The 16,690-nt window shown below is 35.1% G+C and overlaps 1 protein-coding gene across 21 annotated transcripts in view; it reads left to right on the forward strand.

The window, feature by feature from the left end:
- PAM (peptidylglycine alpha-amidating monooxygenase) overlaps positions 1 to 16,690 on the forward strand; it is a 279,745-nt gene that overhangs the window by 151,133 nt on the left and 111,922 nt on the right. For all 21 annotated transcript variants that reach the window (XM_055297702.1, XM_063612837.1, XM_055297705.2 and 18 more), the window contains exons 4-5: positions 2,290 to 2,347; positions 13,114 to 13,201. In XM_055297702.1, the coding sequence (XP_055153677.1) occupies positions 2,290 to 2,347; positions 13,114 to 13,201 (146 nt within the window). The remainder of the gene's footprint in view (positions 1 to 2,289; positions 2,348 to 13,113; positions 13,202 to 16,690) is intronic.

Below are 16,690 nucleotides of genomic sequence, written 5' to 3' on the forward strand. Positions count from 1 at the left end.
CCTCCACTTCCCTCCCCTCCCCTCCCTTTACCCCACCTCTCTCTTTCTTCAACTGGCTTTAACAACTTAGGAAAGAAATAGTGGAAATCTGAATGGATTATCATTATTAGACAAGTTATAAGCCAAAAAATACAAATTGCTAGAAGAAAGACATTTTCAAATTATTCTCATTTTAAATTGGGTGGCTGATGGTAAAAAAATAATAATTATAGTATGGATCTGATGAATTATAAGTATAAATAACAAGTTCCTTTGTTCTCTGTATTATATGTAACCATCATTGACTTAATTTTTTTAATTGAGAACCAACTTGCTGAATTTGATATATCTATGTATGCCTATAACTTCCCTATTCCAAAAACAATGAGATGACTTATAATAAAATCAAAAATAGAATAAAATCAAAACCTGTTATTCCAAATTAAAAAGAAGTTCTGTTTCCTTTTCATCATAACCTTTCAATCATTTTTCATTATAAATATATGCTTACCTGCTTTAAATTTACTTTTGTTTTTATATTTGCTTTTAAGTCATTATTTGTCACATTGCTTGGAATGATTTTGAATGTATTAGTATAATGCACAGAGTGCATATGTTCAGATCCCAGCTCCTGCACTTGTTGGTGTCCAAGATAAATAAGCCAATACCACTTAAAGTGGCAAAATAGATTTTATTCAGTAGTAACTATTGCAGTAGGGAAATGGGTCCAGTGTGAAGTGAACCTAACTTTGCCGAAACAAAAGGGAGGAGACCTTTTAGAAGCTGGGGTGTGGTGAGGGAAAGGCACTGAAGGATGTGAAAGGGAGCTGGTCCATGTGGCTGGGCCATCTGGGTTTGTTATTTGGGAGGAGAAGCAAACTTACTGTATCTTTATGACAGGAGGCAGTGGTATTGATTAGAACAAAGTGCCCACTGGACTGAGAGCTGTGCAGTTATCTCCCTGAATGTAAGAAGACATTTTTGGGTGGTAGAAGATTTACATCTCAAAGGAGCAGAAAAAGGATTTACAGTTGCAAGCTTTCTGAAGTAACTGCTCTAAGAGAAGGTTCAGAGGTTTACGCTTGTTACCAGGTTTTGGCTAGAACAAATAATAAAATCTCCTGGAAGCATCTCCTTGAAGGGTGATGGGATCACATGAGGGGTGCAGCTGTGAGCTGTTAGAAACTATGCTAATGTGTTTCTTCAGGTCTCTTGTGTGTGGGGGGTGGTGGGGGGAGAGGGTAGACAAAATCAGCACATTTCCTTATTAGCAAAATAAAGTTGAATCTAAATTATAAAGACTTCTAAGAAATGAAACAATGCTAAAATGAGAAGAAAATGGCATATATAAAAGTAGTAACTAAGAATAAATCACATCTCAGTAATTTTTCAAATTTTAAGATATTTGTTTGATGTGTACTTGAACCTCCTTGTTTTTTAACACAGAAGTAGAAACATAGGTACAAAATTCACAATTTTTTGGTGCTAAGTATTAGGTTTAGAAATGCCAAATGATTTCTATCCATGTTAGTGGAATATGATTATTCCAGCTCTGTGCAGTAATAATCCAGGAAGCACGAATTATTAAAAGAGTGCAACCTGTATTTGTATTGGGCATATTATTAACCATAGCACACACTTTATTGTGTATGTATTTCCATTAAGGAAGTGGAGTACATTGAATCTCATTCTTCTTAAATTGTAATTTTTATCACTAAAATTCCTTGATGTTAATATATTTGAAAGTGAAAAAATGACCGTTTAGATGAGACCAATAACTAGAAAAGAAATGATAGCTTGAGTTAATGTTGATTTCTTCAATGTATTACATAAAAAAATTTAAAGTAAGGGAGAGCAACCAAAAATAATAAATTTTAAGACCAATTTTTATTCATTATACTTCTCTAATATTTGAGGCATTTGTAAAGTGATTCAGGAAATTAAATATTTAATTTTGCAAATAGCAAAGATGGTCAAAACTAACTTCTACCATTTTAAAATCAAATGCATTAAATTGTTCTATAAAAGCATCTAAAAATTTGCCTTTTAACTTAGAGAGTATTAGAAATATCACTCATGATGATTGGTTTTATAAATAGGATCTAAAGTTGTTTAGGAAAGAGTCTTAGACAAACTTTTAGGGTATCTAAGTTCTGGACTTAGTCCTTCCACTAACCTGCCACCCAGCCCTCAGAAGGAAACCTACCCTCACTGACTACTTTTTACAGTCATAGAAGCCATGTTTTAATAGTTATTATTTCTTCCTTACTAGCAACAGTTTAATTTGGATTTTTTATCTTTTTTTAATAGTCTGATACATACTTCTGCATGTCTATGCGAATACCAGTGGATGAGGAAGCCTTCGTGAGTAAGTATTAATTGGATTGGGGGAGTAGCAGTTGAATGGAGGGCAGCGATTTGAAATCAGTGAAAGGTTCTCTTTGAGGGTTATGAGCATATTAATCTTTTACTGTCAGTTTGTAAAATGCATTTATCATGCCTAATGCAGAAACAAACTAGAGAGAGCCACTGAGAGGCAAGATTACAAACTGTATCTGGAGAGATTCATGAGTAACAGTAGTTAAGGAGTTGCATGCAGATGTTGATGGCCGCCAATACTGTGTGGTTCCATTTGTATAGTATTGGCTTTCTGTCTGTGGCAGGATGCTTAATGCCACTCCACTCAACAGACAGTTTATTTACCTGCTGGTTCATGCTATAAATCGACTGCACTTAGAATCAACATTGGTAAATGTAAGATTTTACCTGTCAGACAGGTAGATCGATAGAAAGGAAGGGAAGGAGAGAGGGAGGGAGGGAGGAAAGGATGAGAAGGGAAAGGAGAGCCAGAAAAGAAAAGAAATGGAAGAGGCCGGGCACGGTGGCTCACGCGTGTAATCCCAGCACTGTGGGAGGCCGAGGCGGGCGAATCACGAGGTCAGGAGATCGAGACCACGGTGAAACCCCATCTCTACTAAAAATACAAAAAATTAGCTGGGCGTGGTGGTGGGCGCCTGTAGTCGCAGCTACTCGGAGAGGCTGAGGCAGGAGAATGGCGTGAACCCGGGAGGCGGAGCTTGCAGTGAGCCGAGATCGCGCCACTGCACTCCAGCCTGGGCGACAGAGCGAGACTCCGTCTCAAAAAAAAAAAAAAGAAATGGAAGAAAGAACATTTATCTTGTTGTTTGTATTATAGAATAAGAGAACACTTAAATGACAGATTCTTCCCCAACTGAGCCTTTAAATCAGAGAGGAAAAGTGACAAAGCACCATCTGTTTCCATCTAGGTTGTTTCCATTTAAACATCTCTTATGACAGACATTTAACTGTTTAGGGAAGAGCTGTGATTGGCAAATTATTCATGTATTTGGCTTTTCTCTGCTTCATTTTAAAACATTTGAGATGTTGATTTTGGAGAGAAAGTGTTGGTAGTAGTACTTTGGTCCCTTGAAACTAATCTTCAAGTGGGCTGTCTGAAATGGCTATTATGTGAATTGTGAAATGTGTACAGTAGCCTTGGGGCAGTCTGAGGATGAATTTTTATGAGGTGTTTCCCACAGGAATGGACATTATAGACCTGCAAAGCCAGAGCAATGTGCATTTTTTATTCACACACAATTGGTGGCAATCACAACAAAAAATACAACCTTTAATAACACTCTCAACAAAATTTGCTGCATAGTTAATTCCTAAGAATGAAAGACCATACAAAGTTGAACATTGATGATGTCGTTTCGTATAGTATTTGGACATTACCAAGAAAAAGTTAGGAAGCCAAGTGCTTCCATATCCTGAACTATCTTTAAAGACAAAAATAATTTAAGTTTCTAATTGTAGTGCTTTGAGTAACACTAAATATTATTTAGAACATACATTCATAATTAAAATCCTAGCCATAGAGCTTTCCTTAATTTCATATTCACACACTTGGCCACCTAGAAGAAAAGGAATTTTCCATGAATTTATTTTTCCTAATCTATATTTTCTTTGTCCAAGTTCAGGGGTTGTTTTGAGTCCTGTTTTCACACCAGCTATGAAGAGAAGGCCACCCTACACACCTGTGTAAATATGGTAGTCATGTGTTACAGCAGTGTTACACATCTCACATTAATAGGTTTGTTTCTGGAGATTGGTGGTAGTATATGATTTTAGAACTGGTGACTGTAAGGACTATAAATATATATCCTGTGTGTTATTGCTCTCCTACTATAAATGTGTTTACGTTCACATAATTTAAAATGAAAAAAAACAAGTGAGTATATTCAGTCAAGTAAAATATTCACAGGAAACACATAAAGGTCTATATTAGAACCAGAGTGCTAAATGTTTTCATACTTTCTTAGGCACTTCTAAGATTAAACTATTCCAAGTTCTAAGTTCCTTAAAAGGTCTTCTAAGATTAATAACTATTTTCGGTATTTCTTCCTATCTTTATTACTTGGAGGATTGCATGAATACTGAAATTTTTTGTTCCCTATTCACAATGGGTTGTTTCATCTTCTGTGTGAATCCTTTAATGAACTATGCCCAGGTGGTTTGTGGTTACTGTTGTTTACATAATTCAGCAACCACAGAAGTTTAAGTATAGACAAATTAGAACTGGAAAATAGAAAACTAGAGACAATTAGCAAATAATCATTTATATAAAAGAATAAGTAAAGGAAATTCTGCATGTATTATCTCATTAATTCTTAGGACAATCTTGTATAGAAAGTCTCATTTCATAGTTTGAGAAACAGAGACAGAAACATCTATATCTGTGATTTAATCAGGAGCTAAGACAATATTTTGTATGGAATTCTCATTTATGTAATGGCTGGACCATTACCATCATCTCTACCTGCCATTGTTTACTAAGGGCCTGCCAGACACTGTAAGATACTGAAAGCTAAACATACCTAAGCCAATTTTCAGAAAAGGAAACAGAAAGAGAGGTTAAGGAATCTGCCCAAGCTTTTTACTAGCTATATATTAACCTCGTCGTACTTCAGATTTGGGTGTGGGGATAGTGATACAAAGGAAGAAATGAGCAAAGTTATCAAGTGCACTGGTGGAGCTGAAATATAGCAAGAGCAGCACCGTTCTTTCTTCTTCACATCAAATACAATTATTCTTTCATTCCTTTACCTTAACTTCCTACTGGATACACTCTGGCCAATTTTGCCAAAGGAAAAATAAACCTCAAACCATCTTAACAAAACAAATAACAAATGCCCATGAAGACTTAAAGATTTGTAGAAGGAAAGGGGCTTGGATAGTTATATGTTGGGAGAGTGACCATACATAGCTTTTCCAGACTCCCAAAGTGAAAGTTTTGCCTATAGGGTAACCTATGCTTTTTCCATTCTAAGGGATTCTGATGGCATAGAGAATGAAGCTATAGCCTTTTTGTGGATTGTCCCAAATTCCAGATCTCAGGATGCCTTATCCTGAGATTAGACACGGTTGCAAATGAAGAGCTGTAAAAACCTGTAATACTTTGTTCATTCTTTTCTGTTTTTAATTATTTTTTTATTTTTCATGGTCATTCTGTTTGTTTATTCTTTCCTTAAGACACTTAATGATTTTATACCTCCTGTTTTCATTATCTGTGCCTCTTTAAATTTTTGTATCCCAGCAGGATATGGCACCAACTCAATAATTGCTTGCTGAATACACGAGTGAATACCAAAAAAGGATTTTGTTTGGCCATTTTCTGACTCAGCATTTCAAATAGTAGATAATTTACCTTTTTACCTTGAATTATATTCTAATCTAAGGAATCATTGTTTTGTGTGTGTTTATGAAAAGCCATTGTGCATTAATTCAGCAAACTTAAAATTCTGCTGCATATAAGTTATTGGGTAATAGGGATATGAAGTATGATGCATGTTTAAGGAAGTCACAGGCTAGCAGAATTCTAGACAAGAATAAAAGTGTTAAAACATATAAAAAGGACTTTCTCCTTGAACTTTTCAAATTTCTGAAGAAAATTACAAAAGACAATACAATTTACATTGTTTATTAGAACTGGGACAGACTGTTGATGGTGTTAAGAGTCAAAATTGGATTTGAATAACTCACTATTTTGGCTTTATGTTTATATGCTAATTATATAACCCATCTTAAACATACTTCTAAATTTTGAGCAAATACCATCACAGTCATTATGGAACTCATATGTGTATATGCCTGTTATATTTACATATGTGCATATAGCATGTATGATGTGTTCATATATCTGTATTTAATTATTGAATGTGAATTACAGTAGGTGTTTAGAGAAATGCAATGATGAAGATAAAAATGTTTTATATTTTGAACAAAATTATAGCTTTCCCTAGAGCATTGTTTTTGTTTCTTGTTTTAATAAGAAACCATAGAATTTGAATGGGTGAAAGTATAATAATATCTGCATTTGACCACTGAACTGTGGTGCTGTCTAAAAGGTGTTTTACAGACACTCAGAGGAATTGGCTCTGACAGCAGCCCACTCAGCCAAGAAATTTGACTGTCATCTTCATCCACTTGCTTTCCCTCACATGGATGACCTGTAAATAATTGTGTCTTTTCCTTAGTGAATGATGACAGGTCCCTATCTATCAAATTGCACTACGCAAATGAGATAGGAGCCATTGAATTTAGAAACAGATGAAATTAATCTAATGATTCATTGTTTTTCATTTTCTTGGGCTTCTCTCTTGAATGTAGAACAGTTTCTGTTGCAGAATTGCACAGTTAGATTTGAATAGTTGAAAATATAACCTTAAAGCACATGATCAAGTGATGTTCACTTCATAAATGTCTTCTATCCTTTGGTCACCCAGGTACGCATGTTTCCAAATTGACAATGTCCAACATCTCCTCAGCTTTTCTCAAGTAATAAAAAACAGTGAGAGATGAATAGGAGCCATTTCTAATGTCTTCAGTTAGGTACATCCAATGATCACCAAAAATTAATTGACATGTTGATATAGCTATTTTAATGCAGAAATGTTAAAATCCTTCATTCCCCCAACCTACCACCTCCTCCCAGCTAGCTATTTCAGCAGGAACTACTTTAGTAGTCAACTCTTAAAAGATCACTATGAGTTGGTCTAGTCAGAGAAAATTTCATGATAAAGGTATGCAAGATTTCATCTGGACCTCTGAAGATGACCTATTTGAATATGCAAAGGGGTGAATATTTTAGTGGCCCACAGTATGAGCCCAAACACACTGGGCACAAGTATGAGAGACAGTATCATATAGTGGTTAAAAGAGCAAGCTCTGAGCCAGAACACTCCACATTCAGATCGCAGTCACACCACTTTCTAGCTATACTACTAGGGGACAAATTACTTCACCTCTCTTTCCTGAAGGCTCATCTATTTGGGAGGACAAAGAACCAGACTCATAGGGTCATTGAGAAGTAAATGAGTGCCTGGCACATGGAAAGCCCTCAGTAAATGTTAGTAGTTGTGATTATTAAGTGAGGGGGTTGCCTGATGAGAATGAGGAGTGGATGTAAAGGTTGCCATATTGGAAATGTAGTGAGCTGGAGGACTGGCACAATGTTATGCATGGCCCTAAAAGGCTAAGGGTATGGGCTTGATTCTGTAGGAAAGTAATAGTGGACTATTATAGGAATGACATTACAAAAACAGGGCTTAGTAAAGCTTATGCTGTTTTATCTTGCATAGCTTGGCTGATGAAGTCTATTTATTGATTCTTTGATATATATCATAGAGTTTAATTTTAAAAGAGATATCATCTAGAAATTTAGTTTTTGTGTTGTGTGTTGAAATTTCTTTATTCAGAGGTGAGGATTGTTTTATTTGAAATTGGTGTTAAATATATAGGTTTGCTCAGGTGTCTTATTTCTTAATTTCGTGGCAGCAGCTTAAAGTCCTCATAAACCACCATAAGCATTCTTTACCAATGGTACATCATTGTACTTACCAGCAGGAGTTAATGATAATTTCACTATTAAGCTTTCTGATTAAAAATGTTCCAGGAAAAGGTCTTTATTTTAGTACAGAATTGCTTCATGGTTATGGGGAAAGCTTGCGCGAGATAATGTAATATGCCATTGTGGTGGGTTTTTAACATGCTGGAAAATAGACTATGGTGCTGTGAGCTTTACAGTTCTCTGTACCTTTTTGGCTCGACTGCAAGATTATGAACATTAAGGTTGATTGAATCCTAAACTTAAATTACAATTTAGAGCATTACTATCTTTACTTTGAGCAGTTTTTGAAGCATAATCATTATTTTTTTGGAAATAAAGAAATGTTGATAGTAAGATTTTAGGGCTTGTAATTTTTTTTTATTCATGACATATCTTTTATATTATATTTTCTTGAACCTCACACCTTCCCAATTCTCTCAATATTAAATATGGCTTGAAAACACAAACAGTCTTAGAATACTGACTCTTTATCATAGGTAGGAACACAATCACTAGAGGCTTCCTATGCCTGCCTCAGATCTCAGCACTAAAACGATTTTAGGTGATACAGCTAAACTCGCATGATATAATACAGAGTTCCTTCCAGTGGTCTCTTTGAATAAAATAATTCTAAAATATCAACTAATTTTTATCTTTAGAAATTCTTCATGAATTTATTTTAAAAGAAACCTGCTTTTGCTGTTTGTCCTGTACATTTAAAGGAGCAATACAATCCCAATTTAACTAAGATGAGTTGATTAAACTCAGACTATGCTCACATAATAGAGTATATTCAGTCACTATAAATGGGGACTATAGTCAGAATTACTGGTAATTCACCTGTGAAACCTTTAAAAGATATACTTACCTGGGAATAACCGCTGGAGATTTGACTGAGATGTTGATGGGGGAGGCAAGGAGGGACTGATCTAGATTGACTCTAGGCACTTGTATTTTTACCAAGTTCCATAGTAATTTAAAGCCCAGGCTAAAAATGGCTGCTTAAGAAAATTGTTTAATAACATGTAAAAATACCCATGGTATGCAAACTAAGTTATGTACAGTGTATAACACAATTACATTGGGAGGAAAAAAGAAAGTTAACAATGGTTATCCCTAATATATACAGGCAACAATTCTAGAATGCCAAAGTTCTTCAGATCCAAACTTGCAAGTCGGTTCTTTTTTATTCAATAGGTTAATTATCTATGCTCTGTAGTAGTCCTCTACTGAATATTTTTTAGCTAAAAAGAATTGTTCCTGCCATTTCCAATGGTGATTTAGAGCTGGTTATGTATACATGAGTATCTCCACAATCGCTGGTTTCTCTACTTGGTTATGTGTGTTCTTCAGAATCTTTCTATGTCCTAAGTCTGGCAGAAGAATCAAAATTTGACATGCAGACTTGGATATCCACTTAGAAGGGAAAAATGGAGAACTAAATGACATTCTCCCCTAGGTCACATTCTTAGAGAATTTTGTGGCCCTGATTATAGTCTGATGTTAGCTAAAAGAGCCCATAAATCCCAAACAACCCCATGCAATGAGGAGAAATTTTGCTTAGAACTCCAGGATTTAGACCTAGACATCTCTGTTTTCAACATGTCGTCCACACACATAGTTTCAGGTCTTTCATTTCAGATGATACTATCCTTTGAGAAATCCTCCAACCTGTGTGCTTTCAATGTCATCAGATTTCCTTTGATTACTGTGTGTGAGTCACTTGTTTGGAGTCTTAGTCCTTCAAAGGTATTTCATTCCCAGGACTTACTCACCTATAAAATGTTCACTGATCTCATACATCAGGCAATCTGAACTGTTAGCTCCCATTGAGACTGAAGTACCATTTCCACTTAAGCAACTGTCATCTTAATATTGAGTTAGAAGAGTCAGTGGCACTTTTAATTTTATCGGATATAATATTCCTTTGCATTCTCTTGAGGCTGTGTTTTGCACCGTTTCTCACCATCCCAAGGCTGTCTTTGTTTATTCTGCCTGTCAGAATCGCACACTGAAATGCAGTTGTTTCCATTATTATCCTCTAGCTCTCTTCCCCTTGGATCCTTTATTTCTTTGGTGTATGATGGGTGAAAAAGAAAAGAGACATTTCTTTTTAAGATGTTATTCTAAAGTATTTTTCCATATTCTGTATTGTGTTGTGTTGACATCTCCTGCATAGTCTTATGTGTGTCTTGTGCCCAGCAGACCTAGAATTCACTAGGGTTGGGGTCTTATTTTGCAAAGCCAGGCATAATCAGCAGGAATGGAGCAAACCCCTGAAATGAACCTGTCAGACAATCTTTTCCCAGCCTGCCGCTCCCCACTACTGGCAGCAGCCCTTCAGTGAAATTGTCCAAGTGCTGCTTTATTTTAAGGCATCTACTGTTTGTTTTAGATTTACATTTTGATTTGACATTCCTTTTGCTGGAAGTAGTTTTCATTTCAACTTGCGGTGAATTGTACTTTGAGCTATAATTACATAAATATTTAGATATTATACTTTTTCTTTAGCATATGAAAAAAGATGGTTAGTTGCTTGTTTTTGCTGTGTACTTCTAATATACTTAGCATTTAAATTAGATCTGGAGTTTCTGGAGAAATATGTGAGTCAGTGAGGATCTGTTTCTGTGAAAGGAAACTCTGAAGAATTTTCTTTTTCTACCACTTAAAGACAGAGTTGTTTCTCATTTTAGAAGCAAAAATTAAACACATACCTAGTTAGAGTTCAAAGTAGAGCAAATAAATAAGTGGTACTTAAAATGTATGTCAGGAAAAAATGTATGTCAGAAGGAGAAAAAATCAGAAAATAGTTAGAGAATTTATACTTTGATTAATTAAGATTTGCCCCGTTTACTTTACAAAGGACAGTTAGAAGAGTCTCTTACATAAGCAAGGGCCCAGGCAAACTATTTTCTTTCTTTCCTAATGAAAAGCTACAGAGATTATATGTTGTTGTCTTTATGATCTATTCCCTTATCAACAGCTCTCTTCCCTGCCCTTACCTGAATCTTTTGCTTATTAATATTTCATTTTTTAAAATTACTAATAGCTCCTTCTTTTTCCAGAAATGTCTTTGCCTTGTTTAACAGCAGCATATACATTGCATTAGTATAAAAAAGATACTGTTAGTGTCTCCTAAACATACCCTGACAGCCCTGGGCTTTTTCCAAAACTCTGTCTTGAGCCTTCGCTATGATTCCTACTACGCTTTCTGGTACTTTCATCCATCCTCACAGCTTCAGGGTTCAATTTTTGAATGTTTCCCAAATATGTAATTATCTGACCTCTTTCTAGGACAAGAGTCACAGAATTCTGACTCTGTGCTGGATACTTCCACCTGAATTTTTAGCAGGTGCTTGAAACATTGTTTTGCATCCAACCATTTAATTCTTGGAATAAACTACACTTGGCCATGTTGGCATATTACCAAAATTCCAAGAATGATTCAGTCATAGGAAATTTATCCACCCATAATAAGATCTTCTGAGGGGAGGAAATCATGTAATCATCTACATAGGTTCTGAAAAAGCAGAGGGGTCAGATAACCTCTCATGGATTGGCAGAGGGAATATTTTTTTAAAAAGGTGGGAGGGGGAGGAGGATGATACACTTAGACAACAGTTATAGATGTTCATAAAGTAATATAAACAGTTTAATAAAAATGAATATAAGATTAAAAATCATATCATATACCAAAATAAAATCAAGGGGAATGAAAGACCAGTACTCCTACCTCAAGACTTTTTCCATTTTCTTTCTGCTCCAGGAAAGATCCTTGGTAGGATTCTGGAAGGGAGGAAGGAAATCCTGTACTCAACCTGACAGTGGTCTATAGATATAGAACCTTCTTCTTCTGTTTCTCTTGCTAACAAACTTCAGCTTCATGACGATAGGGATTTTCTATGAATTGTGAACGGCTGTAACTCCCAAGTGATTCTTCCCTTCCAAAGCATCTTCTTCCCTCCGTTGGGTTTACTATATTCTTTGGTAATAGAAAACCAAGCCTCAAGTTATAGCAAGTCCATTTTCTGGCCATTCTCTCTTCATTAATATTTTAAATGATGATATGAAAACTTCAAGATTTGATTTTTAGGCTTCAAGTTCTTATTTTCATTGCAGTAAAGGAAAGGTTTGTCTCCTCTGAAAGTTATAAGCCAAGATGGCACACAGTAGGTTTGGCACGTAGTGCTATGTTTTTGATCAGACACACTTTGCAAGTCATGGTGCTATAGTTTGATGTAGAACATTTTTTTGTTTTATAAGTACTCATGTGTCACATACACATTCTAGCAATAAGTGATGTTTTCTTAATTTTATCAGAGAGACCAAAATAGCTGAAAGATGCATTTTTGCAGACACCTGAGATTTAAGATCATTTTGGGGCTATTTAGCATTTTATGTGCAAAGGTGACTCATAAACAGCTACTTCATACTGGACAGCATTTTGATGAGAACGCAAAAGAATGAGCCAAACCCAAACTAGGAAAGGGAGTTCATAGATCATAATATAATTTATTTTTAATTTTTTCTCTTTTAATTATGCACTTGTTTATTTTAATGTCTTTCAACAACTATTATTAGGAGAAAATGAGAGATGTCACTGTATAACTTCTAATATCTTTTAACAAGTGTACCATGCTTATTGAGGACAGTAATTTTATGTCTCTTGTATTTTTGTAAAGATACATTTTCCACTTTTATTTTTCTTTCTTGGTAAATTGCTTCTTCATATACATCCCAGTGACTATAGTACTGTTGTTATGCTAAGCTGGTCATAAATTTGTGTTATGAATTTTTGTGTTCATATTTTGACCACTCACTGTGGCTTCTTTTTCAGTACAATGTTGAGCAGTATTTTATGATACTCAGCACTCTACTGAAGTCTGAAAGGAAATATACTGTGAATACATAGCCTACAGATTTCATTTAATACCCATATAATGTCCTCACCACTTTAAAAGAGGTCTTCCATTTTAAAAATGTGTGTGTGTCTATGTGTGTGGGTGTGATATTCAGCCTATTATTTTTCCTTTTTACTCTTAATCAAATTATCAAGTCATGCTTATCTTTAACAAGATAATTTATACAGACAGGGCATTTGATCACAAGAGCATCAAAACATCTTTGTTATACAGGTATTTGAACTGTTCAAAGATGTATTTTATGACTTTGGTGCACAAAAGTGTAACTTGTATTCACGTACATGTATTATTTTCTCATAACAGTTGACTTCAAGCCTCGAGCCAGCATGGATACTGTCCATCATATGTTACTTTTTGGATGCAATATGCCTTCATCCACTGGAAGTTACTGGTAAGGATAATGGGTTTACAGTATACAAGGGTGTAGAAAATGTGTTTTACAAGTGCAAAGTGTATCTGTGCAAGTATTTTACAACTGGTTAATAGGCAAAACATTTTAAGAAAAAGACCGTTGTTCATTGTCATCACGTGGTTATCATGGTTTATCACAGTTATTTAGTCTGCTATAGAGCATATCTATCAGCCTTTGTCACTGACTTAATAAATATATGTCTCATGGACATAAAGATGAAATAGTAGAAACTAAGACCCCAAAAGGGGCTGGGAGAGAAGGCAGCAAGAGTTGAAAAACTACCAGTTGGATACTATGTTAACTATTTGAGTGATGCCCAAACTTCAGCATTACACAATATGCCATGTAACATGTTCCCTTGGAATCTAAAATAAAACAGATTAAATATATGTATATTGTTATACAGTATATGTCCAGATGCAGAAGGCTTGTAAAGAAAGTCTGAAAATTTAGATTATTGATACTCTGATATTAATTTTTTAAGGTTCATTATTCTACCCGAAGAGCATCATGGTTCTGTTTATTGAGCACTCTTTCTCCAGACACTGTGCCTGGTGATGTAGGCTTACCATTTCATTTTATCCTAATGTCTCTGCAAAGCAAATATTGTTATTTTCACTTTACAGACAAGAAGCCTGAAGCTCAAAGTGATTCACTAAGTTGTTTACGGTAGTAACAAAACTGGTGCAAGATAAAGATTGAACCCTAGCTTGTCTGATTCCAAACCCACAGTTATTTTCATTTTACCACACTGCCTCCTATTTATTCAAGTAATTATTAATTCAGTTAGATATTATTAGAAATTATTTGAATCACTATGATGAGTCTTAATATCATGCCATGAACAATCAATAAACCTCTATTAAATGCCTGTCGTATGCCAGAGCTGTAGCAGATGCTTGGGAGGTTCTAGGAAAAATAAGATGTTTTCTACCCCCATAAGTATACAGCATAATTATGGTTTGAGATTGTCCCTCTCATTTTGTTCTTTGGCATTCTTGAAGATCACTGAACTCTGAAAATAGCCACACATTTTAAGCTTCTTATTTTCACGTAGACCCAGAATCACTGTTACACATTTAATAGTCCGGAATGACTGGTGTGCTTTGCTTTGCATTGAGGAAACTGTTTTGAGGTCCTGTCCTTACATAACCATGTAGACTGATGGACCTTTCTCTGTGCATCCTAACATTCATTAGCCTGATGTGAGTCAAGCAGCAACTGCTCTCTTGTCGTTTTTATAATAAACAATATAATGTGTATTTGGAACTGTTAAAAGCACAGGGCAATTAGTGGAAATCTCCATGGACCAAGTACCATCAAAGCATTTGTTAATAGGCTTAAGTTATTTGATGAAAGGAACATATCACATAAGAACCCAACCTATGTGACTGGGTTTATGTAAAAATGGAGTCAGCAAATCACAGTTAATACCCTTCAATATCAACATTCCCGTTTATGCTCTTCAGTAAATTTTTGTAAATAAAATTCTGGGATTAAAAAGATTATTCTGTGACAGCTTTTCCTGAATCCTATTCAATAAATCACATCCTTTGGTTTTTATACTTTAAAACTATTTCTTCTGAAGTTACCAATATTTACCTTTGAATTGGACTCGCTGAAAATAGCTAGAAGGAATGTAAGCTTTTAACGTCTGCTTTTGCTGCACCTTGGTTTAAGGGAATGAGTGAGAAAATAAAACAACACTTAAATGCTATTCCAATTCTAATTGTTAGGAAAAATTATCTAAAATGAGCCAAGCATAGCTCATTGTTCTCATGTTAAGGGAATACAACAAACACCTCATTTTGTCCCCTTTGAAGTATTTATTAATATTCTTAAATAAACTATTTTGAAATTAAATCTATAAGATATATTGAGCAAAAGTCTTCCACAGTGGGGAATGAGAAGTTTCAAAGAAAAATATAAATGAAAGTGAAAACAGAAATTTTGAGTAGAGTAATTGCTACGTATATTATTTTGCTAAAATTATTACTTGAAAGTCAACATAGTAGGATGAAAGAGCAGTGAACTAACTTGCTGGATTCCCTGGGTAGGTTATTTAGCCCATCTGAGATGGACTTCTTGTCTTCATTGTAGCAAAAGACTTATACTAGACCATTTATAAAGCCTCTCTATGCTCTAAAATTCCCTAATTCTATGAATATAAATTGTATGCAAATGCTGAGTCTGATTGGAAAGGCATTATTTCTACGAGTTGGAAGTGTGTGCACTGCTTGACTCACCTCAAGCAAGCAGCTCACTGTGTTTTGCCAGTCAGTTGCATCATTGAGTAATTACAATTCTTAATAACACTATACCCATATCATTTTAAATGGATTTTAAAATATTTGCCTTGTATCCCATAGCCCCACTTAATTTGTAGGTTTGTTATGATTGAATTTATAATCATAAAACAAGGACAATTGGTGCTGTTATTCATCATCTTTTAACCAAGCCCAACGTGTTTAAGTCTAACATTTAAAAGTAGGATCTTTTCAATATGTGAACTAGAAGACATACATTAAGTAAAACTGTTCTAATGACTGGCTTCCACAATCAGGCCTTTTTAGATATATATTCCTTTATATATGTATATATATGTATAATACATATTTATATATAATATATGATATATATTATATATAATTATTTTATATTCTTTTTTTTTTTTGACTGAGTCTCACTCAGTCACCCAGGTTCTAGTGCAGTGGTGCGATCTCAGCTCACTACAACCTTCACCTCTGGGTTCAAGCAATTCTCCTGCCTCAGCCTCCTCAGTAGTTGGGACTACAGGCACGTGCCACCATGCCCAACTGATTTTTGTATTTTCAGTAGAGATGGGGTTTTGCCATGTTGGCCAGGCTGATCTCGAGCCTCCTGACCTCAAGTGATCCACCCACCTTGGCCTCCCAAAGTGCTGGGATTATAGGTGTGAGCCACCACACCCAGCCACAGGCCTTATATTCTTATTTAAAGATAGTATACATTATTTATCTTCCAATATTTGGCAAAATCTATACTTTAAAGAATTAGAGCTCACAGGATATTTCACAGCCAGAACTTTCAGTTGCTTCACAGAAACATCTTTCACTACCCACCCCCAGTGCCTCACAGGCTCAGCCCTGAAGATAGTGGATAGTTTCCAGCTGTTTAACATCTTATCCTGTCATCTGAATTATAGTACTCACAAAAAAAATCTATCAGTGTCAAAAGTCTTGCATTGTTTTTCTAAAATTTTTGAGTCATGGAATTGATCACACTCATTTTATAGTTGCAAATCTATTCTTCAATTATTCTAAGATATAGACAGCACTTAAATGAAGACTCCTAAACTTTCACATGTATTTTGGGGATGATACCTATAACAGTTTTTGATGCTTAAAAATAACCAGAAGTCATTCACACTCTAGGGAAACTTATAAGAAAATACAAAGCCGTTTTAAGGAAAGAAGAAAAAGCTGTTTT

The sequence above is a fragment of the Symphalangus syndactylus genome, chromosome 11 (assembly GCF_028878055.3).
Source record: "Symphalangus syndactylus isolate Jambi chromosome 11, NHGRI_mSymSyn1-v2.1_pri, whole genome shotgun sequence".
NCBI classification, from domain to species: domain Eukaryota; kingdom Metazoa; phylum Chordata; class Mammalia; order Primates; family Hylobatidae; genus Symphalangus; species Symphalangus syndactylus.